Below are 13,849 nucleotides of genomic sequence, written 5' to 3'. Positions count from 1 at the left end.
TTAAGTAATCCCATGAAACAAAACAAGGTTAATTAGAAAACACTGAAATGCTTGAAGGAGCAGAACTTTCTCTGTTTACATTTCCATGTATCTGATATCTGCTCTAGGAATTGCTCAATGAGAAACAAGCAGCTGTTTGATCTGTCGAAGCTCCACGTACAATCCATAACATGTTGATGGTTTTGAGTTGCATCAGAGATTGGAACGCTTTCAGGAGCTGGAGATGGTTGAATCTCTGTAACAAGTGCTGAGACTGAGTCACGAGAGGCTCAGTCTGAGTCAAGAGCTCAAGCTCCGTTTTTGACTCGAAGACACTTGAAAGGCTAATGGAGCGGTCAAACTTCCGTTTCTTCAAGGTGAGTGTCTCGGATCTGTTATCAGATGGGGAGTGAGCTCTTGGACGTCTGCATCGCTGATAACAGATCCGAGACACTCACCTTAAAGAAACAGAAGTTTGACCGCTCCATTAGCCTTTCGACTCAGACTAAGCCATTTGTGACTCAACCTCAGCCTCAGCCGCTCGTTATGGAGATTCAACCAGCTCCATCTCGTGAAAGCGTTCCAATCTCTGATGCAACTCAAAACCATCAACATGTTGTGGATATCGAATGCTTGTACCAGGAGCTTCGACAGATCAAACAGATGCTTGTTTCTCAGACTATACTACCCTTCTTACTCCTTAATAGGAAACAATGCGATATTTGGTTCCAATGCATACTAATAGTGTAGAAGATATAAAAACTCTCTAAATCTTTACTAGAGATGAACCACCACCCTCATTTGCAGACAGTTTTAATCTTGTAGAACAGCTCAGTACTACAAAATAACTAATCTGCAAATTTAAATGGAACAGCTTAAGTTCTATAATCTGAAAATGCACTATAAATATCATAGTTATCTGTGTGCCCTTCCAGAAAGCTCATGTCATTGTTGCCAGGAAAATCCCAAAGCAATTGCAATGCGGTGCTTGATGGATCTTCCGAATCATCAGGGCTTGAAGAATACGATGTCGCTGTATAGTAATGATCAGTGTTTGACTTGATGTTTTTGTAATCATTGTCTTCTTTGTGTTTGTTCATGAGTGAACATTCTGTGGCAGCTGCTGTGAGGCATATTTCTGTTGTTATGCCAGAAACAGATCCATTTTTTGCTGAAGATGCTTGAGAAAATGGACTTGAACAGTTTTCAGTTTCTACTCCTTTGTTGAGGTTTCGAAATGATTCTCCTACTTCAGACTTCCACATTCTTAAGAAAAAATCAGCATCAGGTTTTGTTGCATGAGATGGTGGAATCACGAGTGAGGACTCCTTTGAAAGGCGAGATTCTGCTTCTAGCCTGGCAGTCTCCCATTGTGCCATATGGCGCGCAGAAGGGGATGCAGATGGTCTTATAACTGAACCGTGCAAGGAATTGCAGGACTCATGAGTTTGAGGGTCAATGCCTTTGGAAATCAAACGCTTCTTCAGGTGCGTATTCCATAAGTTCTTGATCTCATTATCTGTTCTTCCTGGTAGTTGAGATGCAATGGCAGCCCATCTGAATCAATGCATTTAGACTTTAGTAGTTAACAAGGTAGCCTTATACTATTGAACTGCATATCTTAGCTTGCAGTGTAGCAATTTGTGCGTCGTGGTAAGAGGTTGATAGTTAACGATTCACTGAAAGTATGCGCGTGAGTATTTAAATTTCTTGAACTTAAAATTCCAACAAAACCAAGAAACATTGAATATGAAATCTGAGACCACAGAAACAGCAGACTATATTGGGATAGCTAGCAGGGATTAATGGAAATTCGCACTTGATGATCAACACAAACTAAACATTTTATACAATCACTTGCACTTAAAGACTTAAACATTAGAAATTTAGAATGCATCATTCGAGATTACCTATTGCCAAGCATTCCATGCAACTGAATAACAAGCTTCTCATCCTCAGGAGTAAACGGACCTCGTTTGATATCCGGCCTCAGATAGTTTGTCCATCGCAGACGACAACTTTTCCCACACCTCTGAAGACCTGAAACAACAAAAACTTCATGAACCTCATTTCACTTCAAACCTCTAGCTACACATTCATACTTCAAAATTTTCTCTGTCCTTTGAGGCATCAACTTAAAACATACAAATCCGCAAGCAAACAAATTTATCGTAAAAAATCTTTTTGCAGAAAGTTCACCAGCAAGCTTAGGAAGAGCCCTCCAGCTTCCAGGGCCATTTTTGTTGATGTACTGAACAAGAGCTTCATCTTCCTCAGGAGTCCAAGGCCCTCTCTTCATTCCCTCCTTTTCGCAACATTGTTTTCTTCTCATTCTCTCTTCCTTTCTTTCAACAATCCTCAACAGATTCAGAATGTACTTTGCATTCAAATGTAACACATAAACCACAGTTTTATATTATTGAGATGACTATTTTAGCTACTCTTCTTGGGGGAAATATTTTAACTTTTCCTCATCAAACTTACCGCGTTTTAGTTGTGAAAAATTTGACTGCAACAGACCATTTTTCTCAGACTTTTGACACAGTACACATAGATAATGGATCACATGCATTTGTATAATGCATGAATGTGTAAACCTACAGGTGAAAAGACAAGACAATGAAGAATCTGCATTTATTTTGATAACGATGGAAATCGAAACAAATGATCTGAAGTTAGAACAGATGAAAGCACACAAAAAATCAGTTTTAATTTTAATTAGGTGTCTGCTCTTTTCGAGCTAGTCAAGTTTCGAAATTAATTCATGCACAAATATGTGCATTATGATCAACTATCGTATGTGTGTTTTATCTCTGTTTATATATGAAAAGAAGTTGAACGAGAGAGAGAAACATGGACAGATGGATGTACGCATGTCTTACCTCTACTGACTCTACGCCAATCAACGAGAATAGTTTGAATCATACGTATTTTGTTGCATGTCTCGCGTGAAAATCTTGACTCGTTGGCCAAAAGGTGTATTTTTCCGTACACCTCAGCTGGCATCACGCCAGATCGTCTTAGACCCAACACGTTGTTGGAAAATATGGGTATTGAGCCCCACATTGTCAAGTCGTTTTGAGCCGTTCTTGAGTGGGTGACGCTTGGAGTATGTTCTCCTCCGTGAGAGCTTTCCGAGGCACTTTGAAACACCAAAAATGGTTAAGTGATTAATGAGATGTGATTATCTAAAGTTGGTCCCTTGAAGGTGAAAATGTTGTAAATAAACTACTATCCCACATTGAAATGGAAAAGGGGTTTTCATTGCTTTATATAACATAACACTTTAATAGTGTCTAAAAGTGTTACTAAGGTATTGCTCCATCTCCTATGTGCGTGTGCATGGGTGCAAATTGTGCGGAAGGTTATCCGAGCAACGTGCAGACACGAATCAGAAGAAGGTGTTGTGTTTTTGTATAACTCTATTTTCTCTTTTTCACATTTATACTCGCGCACTGTTATTCGCACACACTGTTTTAATTGCATGTATTGATCGCAAATCGTATTAACATGACATGTAAATGTAGCAGAAGTTTGTATAACTCTCATAATCTTATCTCTTTCGTTTATTTTCTGTTTTTCACATTTATACTCGCGCACTGTTATTCGCACACACTGTTTTAATTGCATGTATTGATCGCAGATCGTATTAACATGACATGTAAATCGGACTCACAGAGCGACGTGCGGACACGAATGTAGCAGAACATCGGCGTTTTTTTGCTCTGTTCTAGCTCGCCGAAGGTGCTGTTTGTATAACTCTCATAATCTTATCTCTTTCGTTTATTTTCTGTTTTTCACGGTTATACTCGCGCACTGTTATTCACACACACTGTTTTAATTGCATGTATTGATCGCAGATCGTATTAACACACGTGACATGTAAATCGGACTCACAGAGCGGGAAGACCACGCTGATGGCCCTTTAACCTGGAGTGCGGGAAATATTTGCCATGCCCCCAGAAATTAAACCTTGAAATTCTTTAATTATATCTTTCGAAAGTTTTTAAATATGTTAGATGATCACAATATTTTAAGACAGTTGTAAATTTATTCGAAAAAGAAAAAACTGCTCCCTACAAGTATCTTTGACTTTTATACACCTTAAATTACATGTAAAAAGTTATAAGAAACTTATATTTTGGGATGGAGAGAGTAAAACACGTGAAAGTCTATGCAGTGGACTGGTGGTGGGCACCTAAAAATTACAAAGACTTGATGATAAATGCAAGGACACAGATTGCAGGTAAGATCAGTGGAGATGAATTAAATGTAGAGAGAACTCAAAAGGAGAAAGCATTAATGGCGGTTCCGAAAGAATGGACTAATGGTCTTATCTTCTTTCTTCCTCTGTGCAATGTCTATGAAAGGGGAATGCCTGTACGGACAGTAAGAAGAAGGAATTAATGGGAGTCATTGGTCTAAATTTTTGGAGATCTGATGAGCCTTGAGTCTTGACCTGCTGTACTGTTTCTTGAAATGAATGCTGTGTTATTTTGGTTTCGATGTTTATTTTCGAAAGATGTTTCGGTTACTGAGTTCCTGATATGGCTTCTGCAGTAGTTATCGAGATGAAATGATTGTTTGTATCATCGTCTTGTGCACTGGGTATGACTTTTGAATTAATAACAATGTCGAAAATAACATGTATACCCCTTGGATACAGACATATGAAATGCTAATCTTTACTTAGTTTGAGATGAAGACCTGAACTATATAAATTTGAACAATTTGATTTGTTCTTACGTAAAGTGAGCGTAAAATGAGTGCTTAGGATCTTCCCGAGCTCTGTTTGTGTTATCGTCTTGTGCACTTGGTATGACTTTTGAACTAATAAAAATGTCGACAATTACACGAGTATAAAGGGTCAAGTAATGTCTAGTTTGTAAATTAAAGAGAACATGATAACGGTCTCGTAGAGGGTAGTACACGAGATATGCAGCAAAAATTGAGGTGACACGGGTGTGATGATGAAGATTGAAGACCTTAAGTACTCTTCGGTTTGAACTATTTGATTTGCTCCAGTTTAGACTTTTCAACAAAAAATTGGTTACATGTAACAAAACACCTAATGTAAATATTTTCTACAGTAAGCTTCACTTCAAAAGATAATTACGGATTACAACAGATTACAAGTATACTGCTCTGGTACAAAGTCGTACCCCCTGCACAAGTCTCCTTCCTCAGTAGAGAAGGTTCTGGTGTAAGCTGCAAAATGCAATATATAACTTTGCATTTCATAGACGTCTTATAAGGTTCGAATACCTGTGACCTATTGAATGATGAACACACACCATATTATCGCCTCAAGCGCTGCCTTCTAAGTTCTGCTACTACGTACCCAAGCACGGCCTTCTACTACTACCCACAACAGTACCCTAATTTTAACAAATATCGTATGAAGATGATAATCTACCGCCATCTATGAAAAAGAACAAGCAGATTGGCTATAACAAAGCTGGACCTCGTATAAAATGATCACTAGACGGATGGACAATTCACCAAAAAGATAAAAGAGTGCTTTAAGGTCGATGCAGCCACTCCTGAATTGCAGAATGAAGAACGTGGTTGGGAACGAGAACATGATTGGCGAGCTTTTGACCTGTCATTGGTGACTTATTATTTTCGCTCTCAAGCCACCCTTTTATAGCCTCAGCTTCATATGTATATCCGTCAGCGGCCACTACAGGATCTTGCATAATTTCCTGCCATAATTAAGTCCGCGAAAGTATATAATCTTAACTCGTATTTCCAAGAAAACTCAATACTTTCAGCATAGAGAAGCAATAAAAACTTAACACAAACCGAGAAATATTGATAGATATTTAAATAAACATCAATGCAAACAGAACTTATACAACAGTAGATTTTAGCAGTGTACTAACCTGAAAGATTGGACAAATATAGAGCTGGGGAATCCGAGCATGTTCCTCTGAAACAAGCCGGGATGATGAGGCTCCACAAGAAACTCTCATTGGTTCAAGCATCCTCCATACTTCTGAAATCAAGTCCGGCCTTCTTTTACGACTCATCTCACAACAACTCAATGCAAGGAGAGCCAATTGTTTTGCTCGCACAAATGGCCAGTCTCCAGCGGTAGCATCCAGCAGGTCTTTCAGATTTCCGTTATCAAATGCAGATTGTACATCATTTGCTATTCCCAAGGCTGGTCTTCCAGTCAATAGTCTTAACAAAATTATTCCAAATGAATAAACATCTGATTTTCGAGTAAGCTCTCCAGTGGAAAGATATTCAGGGTCAATATACGAAAAAGTGCCCTTTGGATAATCTGTTCGGAAACATGCAGTTTTGTTGCTCGACATCTCATCTTGAGAGATTAAACAACAGATTCCAAAGTCACTTAATTTGCTCACGTGGTTGGCATCCAAAAGTATGTTGGCAGGTTTTAGATCACCATGTATAATGCTGCAGGGTTTGCAAGAATGAAGAAAGACAACTACAGAACACAACTCTGCAGCAATGCGGACCCGAGTTTGCCAAGATAGTGGTGGAGTGTTGTACTTGCAAATGAGACGATCCTCAAGGCTTCCATTGGGAAGATACTCGTATACTAGTATCCAAGCTGCTGGACAGGCTCCTATAAGAGTGATAAGGTTTGGATGCCTCAACTTACTCAAAACATTAACCTGTGTTAAGAATATTAATATAAGATCCTGGAAAGGGCCTTCCTGATTCAAAAAAATGATCAGAGAGAATGCAGGAATTATAATATTATTTATATCATAGATATATGTAAGATTAATATTTCTAAATTCAGCAAACGACGAGGGTTTAACCAGAACTAGAAAATTTTGGATCAACGAGAAGAAACACTATTTTTATGGGATGGAAACACCATTTTAGGGAAACATGAAATATCCTGTGATAATAACAATTGACAAACAATTCAAAACACGGATGCTTTGAGGTATGATAAAGTACTATTGATCTGCATATCGAGTCTGTCAGCCACATCATGTATAGAGAAAAGCAAAACATGAGATAGCAAAATTCTCTGAAGAAAATTTTCTCCATGAATCCAGACTCTCAAGTTTCAAGCTGTTCCTGTTTAAATGCCTTAAACTCTCTGTATGAGCTATTAGACCAAGACATTAGACTACTAACGTACGAAATTAATGTCCAGACAACATTTACCTCCCGTTCAAACTCCGAAGGTCCTTGTGAGCTATCAGAGTGCAGCACCTTTATAGCTACTTGAGAATGACGAAGGATGCCTCTATATATACTTCCATAACCTCCTTCTCCAATCTTCAAGGCTGGGTCGAAGTTGCGAGTGGCTTCTTTGATTTCTTTTAAAGAGAACTCTACACAAAATGCAGTCAGATGTTCAATTGAAGTATACTCTACTTGTTTTTTCCTCAATTCCTCAGCTAAACCAAGGGCATTATCACGCTCCACCAGCAATTCATCCTTTTCTTTCTTGTAGCTTTGCAATAATTCAACAGCCAAAACTATCTTTTGTTCCAGATCCTCCATCATTTTATCAGAATTTTTGACTTTCAACTCCAGAGATGATTTTTGTTCAAGGACAAGCTGTAATTCTTTCTTTACTTCATCTAACTCAGGCTTCAGCTTTTCAATTTCTTCTTTTCCACTAGCTATAGCTTCTTCTATTTCTTGCCTCCGTCTCAATTCCTCAGCATACGAGCTTTCTGAAGCTTTGGCCTGCGATAGCATTAAGAAAAACCACAAATGAGAGCTCAAAATTGCATGAATCGAAGGCATTGACAGTCTACCTTTGGCAATTGCAGATGGAAGCACAAATCATATCATTCAGCAGACCATGAGCCAAAGTTTAGACCATTATAATAAGATGACTCCAATTTCTCATCAAATAAGTGGTGAGACAAAAACACAATTGTGCAAAATAAACAAGCGTGGTTGTGTTTCTTTATATCCGTTCGTTTCTTTACCCAGAATAACCTAATAACCTTTTCTTAACTCAATCAATTACCGTGAAATTAGAAAGAAAATAAGTGAGAGCATAATGCAATCTCTTCCTGTTACATTTCATAAATCTTTCATCACGAACACTTTACATTTTAATTGACTGGAAAAGTACAACTTTAATTCGTGTGAGGGATTAGAGCTCGGATTATCCCTAAATGTAAGTTCACATGCGCAAAGTAGATATATTTGTAATGACTTTTGTATGTACCTGAGCACTAAGAGGCAATAAATTAGAAAGGCCGACTTCAGAATGAGAAAATGCCTGAAACTCTGACACATTTTGGCTCTCCTCAGGTCTTGCAAAAGATAGTAGACTTAGATCAGCTACCATTTCACTAGAAGGACTTTCACATGAATACATCGAAGCACTTCTTCCTGAATAAGAACCCCACACGTCGAAGTTTCCCTCAGTGCTTATGCTGCTGCTGGGACTTAGCGCTCCATTGGCATCTGGAGAAGAAAATGCCGACCTTATTCTACGAAGGTACGGGGTTGGTATAGCGATTTGATTATTTTTCCATTCTTGACCAATACTTGGTCTCAGAGACCTCGACTGTAATGAAATGTTTGAAATTGGTGGAAGTGGTTGGGATAGTACTTCAGAATCATCTTTCTTTATGTCCGCTCTCCTATACAAGTATTTGATTCAGTTAAATTAGTTGCATGTGAGAAATAAGTGAATTTTAGAATTGAAGGGTAACAATTAACAACACAATTGATCATTTTACCAATATGTAGTCTACCTTATCAAAGAACCAAGTTAATGTAGTGAAGCAAGATATAGTGTTACCTGATGCATATGAGGTTCCCGTTGCATACATACCAAATGTGACAGGAATCAGGTGCTTTCCAGCAAACATATATTGATTTCTTGGACTTTGGCTCCACCATTTTTCTGAAACATATATCCAGCAAGATCAGAAATCTGGACTGTGCATTATTAGCTTTCTGTTAAGTCAAAGAACAAGCTTAATAAGCTTTGTCGTAAATTTTCCAACAGTTTATTTTGAATTAACTGTATACAAGGCGCTGCCTGAGAGCAAATAGCTAGCTCACTGTAGTTAAGCTCAAAATTAGACATGGTAACTGGAGGGTTAGAGAAAACAGATATTTTTTCATGAAATGACAAATGATGCAATATCCTCGAGTTTTAATGATATAGTGTATATCTTAATTACTGTAAGAGCCCACAACACAAAACAATTACTTGCTAGTTTCAGATACCTAAAAATTAGATAAACGAATCTTGTTATTTTCAAATTATATGAATGGCAACATCTGGTTCTGGAATCAAGTATTGATAAAAACTATTGAGTTAGGATGTAAACTACATTAGCTTCAATTAAGTTTAAAAGCAAAAAACAACATAACTAATGACAACTCGTCATGTTATATACCTTGAATATAGTTTGTCGGCAGCAGCTCCCATTACAAGCTTCTTGATATTATGCATGGTTATGAGCTCCACGATGCCCTTCTCAATAGAGTCCCTTTCAATGTGCAGTTTCTCTGCCCGGGCCTGGAATAAGAACAATAGATGATTCATTTAAGAGAGAGAAACATGACTGCTAATATATTCCCAAAACTTCGTAATAAAGAAATCTACTGCATCACTGTCATTTTAAAACCTCGTGCTTATATCTATTATCTATTGAAGAAGAATGCAACGATGAAATTTAGCCTTTTGGTAGGAAGAAAAAGTATTTTCCATCAATATCTTATTATATGTAAAATATTTTGAACATCTATCTTTATTCTCAGCGATTATGAAATTTATACATTCTGCAATAAATGAAGTCTGGCAATACAAATGCAAAGGAGAACAGAAGAAAAGAATACCCCTGCTCGCTCACAAATAAGCTTGTATGTTTCCAGAAGATTATGCATATGTTGCCTCTCTGTATTATGGTAATCTCCGACTTTGTCCTTTGCTACAAGACTTATTGAGAATTTTGTACCCACTGCAAAAGAAAAACTCGTATAAGAAAAGCATCTAAACAACCGTAGAAATCAGAGAAGGAAAACTCACACTTTCAAATAAAAAATTACTGATTGCAGAAACTGGACTACATATATATATTACAGTAAGTACACAAGGATGCGCCAAGAAGCTCTACTTGTTTAATAAAATAACATCTCGTTGTAATATAGGGGTTCTCGTCTACCCTTAAAATGTATCATGCCAGTCCTCTCATTAGATAGTTAACATCTAAACAAACAATAAGCATGAAAATAGAACTGCTAACAGAAATTTGTCCACTAAAATAAAAATATTAGGCATGATCTTCAATAATTAATTCACAATAATTTTAGTCTGGGAATGGGGCAGTGGCAAGTATTCATCTGAAACACTGAAATCAATTTAATCACATTATAAATGACAGCTCACAAGATTATAAAGATATTTCATACTTGTGGGTATTTCTTGTGATGGCTGATGAACATGGAGGATGCACAACTTCTTTGCAGCGAAATTACGCAATGCCCATTTCAAAGTTGATCCACTCTCCTTCACATCTTTACCCACCAAAATATAGATCATCTCTTCTTCCCCTACTGCTACCTCTTCAACAATTTCACTCATACTTCCCAAGAGCCCTTCTAGTGCAAATCATGCAACCTTGTCATACTATGTGAAATATCGACAAATGGACTTGCCAAAAGTCATTGAAATTCACTAATTCATGAAACCCAAATCCCCCAATTTCACTCTTATCCTCTCTAATTGAACCTTTCAAACAAATTCAAGAAAACACCCTCCTACTACAGAACCAGTCCAAAAATCACATATATGTTCATACCATCAAATACTACAATTAACCAAGAAAAATTTGAACTTCACATTCAATATAATTCACACACACACACACATACCCACAAGCCACAATCTTTTGTACATGCAAACAAATACTCAAAACTTCTCTAAAATTAATTGCAATTATGATTCTCAAACTTCTGAACAAAACAGTAAAACCTCATAGAACTAATAAACCTCTCTCCCTCTCTCTCTCTCTCTCCCCCTCTCTCTCCCTCCCTCTCCCTCCCTCCCTTCCTCTCTCTCTCTCTCTCTCTCTCACACACACACACACACACAACTGATAAAAGCAAACAGACAGTAATAGTAAAACCGCAATAGAGGAAAGCCTATAAATAATAGTATAAACCATGAAGATGGAAAGCAATTACTTGGAAATAAAGATTTATCATCAACTATGTCAGCTGAGACTATGATGTTTGACATATTTACTTATTATTATTATGCTGTAACTACATATACTAATACCAAGAAATTGCCTGGTTCTTGCATGGATAAGATCATGGGTGGCTGGCACTGGCTGCATGTTAAGATCAACCAACTATCAAGGCCCCGTCTACATTGTCTTTATTTCATATGTCTGCAGTTCTGGTACATGTTTAGATTGTTGCACCTAGTTGTAAGATGTATAGTAATTAAATTCAAGATAGCTCAGTATTTGATTCCAGAATATTCTGATTTTTTGAACTGTAGTAGATTAAATTTTATAAATTATAAAAAATATTATTATTTTTAAGATTTTGCTATTGTTGCACCTAGTTGTAATATGTATAGTAATTAAATTCAAGATAGCTGGTATTTGATTCCAGAATATTCTGATTTTTTGAACTGTAGTAGATTAAATTTTATAAATTATAAAAAATATTATTATTTTTAAGATTTTGCTATTTATTAACTTAGAGTACACTCTGAAAATATACCTGAAAATATTTACAAAAATACGATTTGTAACCAAAAGTAACAAAAACATATAACTTTTTCTATGTTTTCTCAAATAAAATTTGCACTTAAGGTTGATTTTGAAATTCGTAGGCTCAATCGAATTAGTTAAAGTGCAACTGTTCACAAATGATACAGTCTATTTTGTCTTAGCAAATGAGACAAACTGTATCTAAATGAGACAAACACTATATATTCAGCACAATGTAAATTACAGAAATATAAACAAGCAATGCTGGAAATATGTTAATGCAAGAACACCAAATCTTTTCACTTGGTTCGGCCCTTATACCTAGTCTATAGCCTACATCCAAGTCCCCATGCCAACTAGCATAGAGAATGTATTATATCTAATTAAAACAAAGTATTTACAAACTTTCCTTGATTACAAACTTGGCCCACTTGAAAGAACCCTTTTCCTAGCACACAGCTACCTAGCACAAAGCTACTTGACCTTCCTGTTGTAATCAAATTCCCACAACCCGGGACAAGTGATATAATACACCTTTCTTTCAAATACAAAGATAATAATGTGAAAGATTACAACTCGATAAACTCTTAATTAACTGGATAATCAATAAATATAATTAAGAGGATATTTTTCTCAGAAAGATATAAGATGGAAAGTGCAGAGAGTTGTGTTGTTTCTGAAAATATCAAGTCGAGTATATATAGAAACCATGTAACAGATATATTGTATTTCAAACTCTTTTGAATATAATAAAAGATAAGATTAGGTTTGAAATATTAGAATATGTAAAACAAGTAATCCGTTAGTATTGTTTCTTGAAAGAGATAAACCTGAGAGAGATAAGGAATTTGAAATAGGTTAGGTTTATCTAAGATAGAGTTTGTTTTGAAAAGATAAGTCAAAGGTTATCCAGTTAACTAAGTTAACATTTAAATAAAACTTTAATACTTATCTAACTAATTAACAATCTGATTTGCTGTAGACTTCTTCAATGCATCATCAGAAATCACGGATTAACATTCTCCCCCTTTTATGATGATGCCAAGGGTAAAGAAGTGTTATGCTCCCCCTATCAAAAACACTTTAATCTCCTGTTGTAATATGTTAGATAGTAACAGTGTATATATGCAACAATCAGTTGATAATCATGAGAATATGCAAATGAAACATATGACTAATCAAATGAGACAGGTAAACAAATGGGACAGCAAATAAGATTAAAAACCAAGATTAAAAACCAAGCACCCAACAGTATTTAAAGTTATAAAACCTTAAATATTTAATCCAGCACATAAACCAGTGTTATCCAAACTAAGCAATATTAAAAACCAAGTCTTAACCAACACAAACCAGATAACACAAACCCAGATTAAGCGATCGTCTTAACAAACACATTAAAAATTCTCCCCCTCAACATCATAAAAGGCGGGTAAAGAAACTAGTCAGAATCATCAACGTCGACAGGAGCAGAATCTCGAGTCTTTCTCTTTCCCTTGTTTTGGTAAACTGGAGGATCACCATACTCGGAGAACAGCTTGTCCAACTTGCCTTCATCTGGAGCTTTCCCATCCCTCTTGCGAAGCCATTCCAAGATATATGAACGATATTCAGCACGAGTCATCCCAAAAGTTTCGGGTGGAGGAACTGCAGGCAGGGGCAAAGGAGAAGTAATCTCGGCCAGAGTCATATCACCAAGCCAGTCCTTTTTCTGGTGCCATGGCATGCTTCGAGTAGAGACTTGCTGAGATATGTACTTGGTTTCTGTACCAAGTTGATAGAAAAGCTTGACAAATTCTTCCTCCCAAGCCTTGGCAGTGGTAACCATTCCCTCATGAAGCGCACCAAACTCAAAATCTATAGCCCTACTCACCTTCTTATCATGGACATGTAAAATCTCCAACTTGGCATTTATTGATTCAAGAGAAGCAGTGACAGACTTATTAAACATCTCATAGGAGGCACGCATCATACTGACTTGTGAAGTCAGGGATGCCAAAGACTCGATAGAAGCAAACTGAGTTTTAAGAGACTCCAAGAGATTGTTGTTTTCAGAAACTTTTGACAACAATGATTTCAATAAAACAGAGTCCTCTTGATCAGGATCAGACATATAGTGAGGAGACTCAGGAAACGAACCAAACGACTAATGACCCTCACCAAAAATAAGAACACCA

General features: G+C 36.8%; 2 protein-coding genes across 2 annotated transcripts; both read right to left on the bottom strand.

The window, feature by feature from the left end:
• Window positions 1-2,544, bottom strand: LOC141667326 (transcription factor MYB17-like). Its single transcript, XM_074473768.1, has 3 exons — window positions 2,179-2,544; window positions 1,890-2,019; window positions 1-1,536 (listed from the first exon to the last, which is right to left on the bottom strand). The coding sequence occupies exons 1-3, from the start codon at window positions 2,309-2,311 to the stop codon at window positions 855-857; spliced, it is 945 nt and encodes a 314-aa protein (XP_074329869.1). The 5' UTR covers window positions 2,312-2,544; the 3' UTR covers window positions 1-854.
• Window positions 2,545-4,944: 2,400 nt separating this feature from the next.
• Window positions 4,945-11,347, bottom strand: LOC141664371 (U-box domain-containing protein 33-like). Its single transcript, XM_074470310.1, has 8 exons — window positions 10,363-11,347; window positions 9,790-9,911; window positions 9,348-9,469; window positions 8,741-8,845; window positions 8,159-8,579; window positions 7,135-7,665; window positions 5,865-6,626; window positions 4,945-5,684 (listed from the first exon to the last, which is right to left on the bottom strand). The coding sequence occupies exons 1-8, from the start codon at window positions 10,532-10,534 to the stop codon at window positions 5,502-5,504; spliced, it is 2,418 nt and encodes an 805-aa protein (XP_074326411.1). The 5' UTR covers window positions 10,535-11,347; the 3' UTR covers window positions 4,945-5,501.
• Window positions 11,348-13,849: the final 2,502 nt, after the last annotated feature.

Source organism: Apium graveolens, chromosome 6 (assembly GCF_009905375.1).
Source record: "Apium graveolens cultivar Ventura chromosome 6, ASM990537v1, whole genome shotgun sequence".
NCBI lineage: Eukaryota > Viridiplantae > Streptophyta > Magnoliopsida > Apiales > Apiaceae > Apium > Apium graveolens.
This window is presented reverse-complemented; position numbering and strand designations above follow the sequence as displayed.

Bases quoted from the DNA above. Each gene is read 5' to 3' on its own strand.
- LOC141667326 (XM_074473768.1), bottom strand. From the start codon at position 2,311: ATGAGAAGAAAACAATGTTGCGAAAAGGAGGGAATGAAGAGAGGGCCT. The intron at 2,020-2,178 runs GTGAACTTTCTG...TTGTTGTTTCAG, and splicing joins GGCTCTTCCTAAGCTTGCTG to GTCTTCAGAGGTGTGGGAAA. The intron at 1,537-1,889 runs GTAATCTCGAAT...GCATTGATTCAG, and splicing joins CATGGAATGCTTGGCAATAG to ATGGGCTGCCATTGCATCTC.
- LOC141664371 (XM_074470310.1), bottom strand. From the start codon at position 10,534: ATGAGTGAAATTGTTGAAGAGGTAGCAGTAGGGGAAGAAGAGATGATC. The intron at 6,627-7,134 runs GTAAATGTTGTC...TTCTTAACACAG, and splicing joins CTTCGGAGTTTGAACGGGAG to GTTAATGTTTTGAGTAAGTT. The intron at 5,685-5,864 runs GTTAGTACACTG...TAATTATGGCAG, and splicing joins ATATTTGTCCAATCTTTCAG to GAAATTATGCAAGATCCTGT.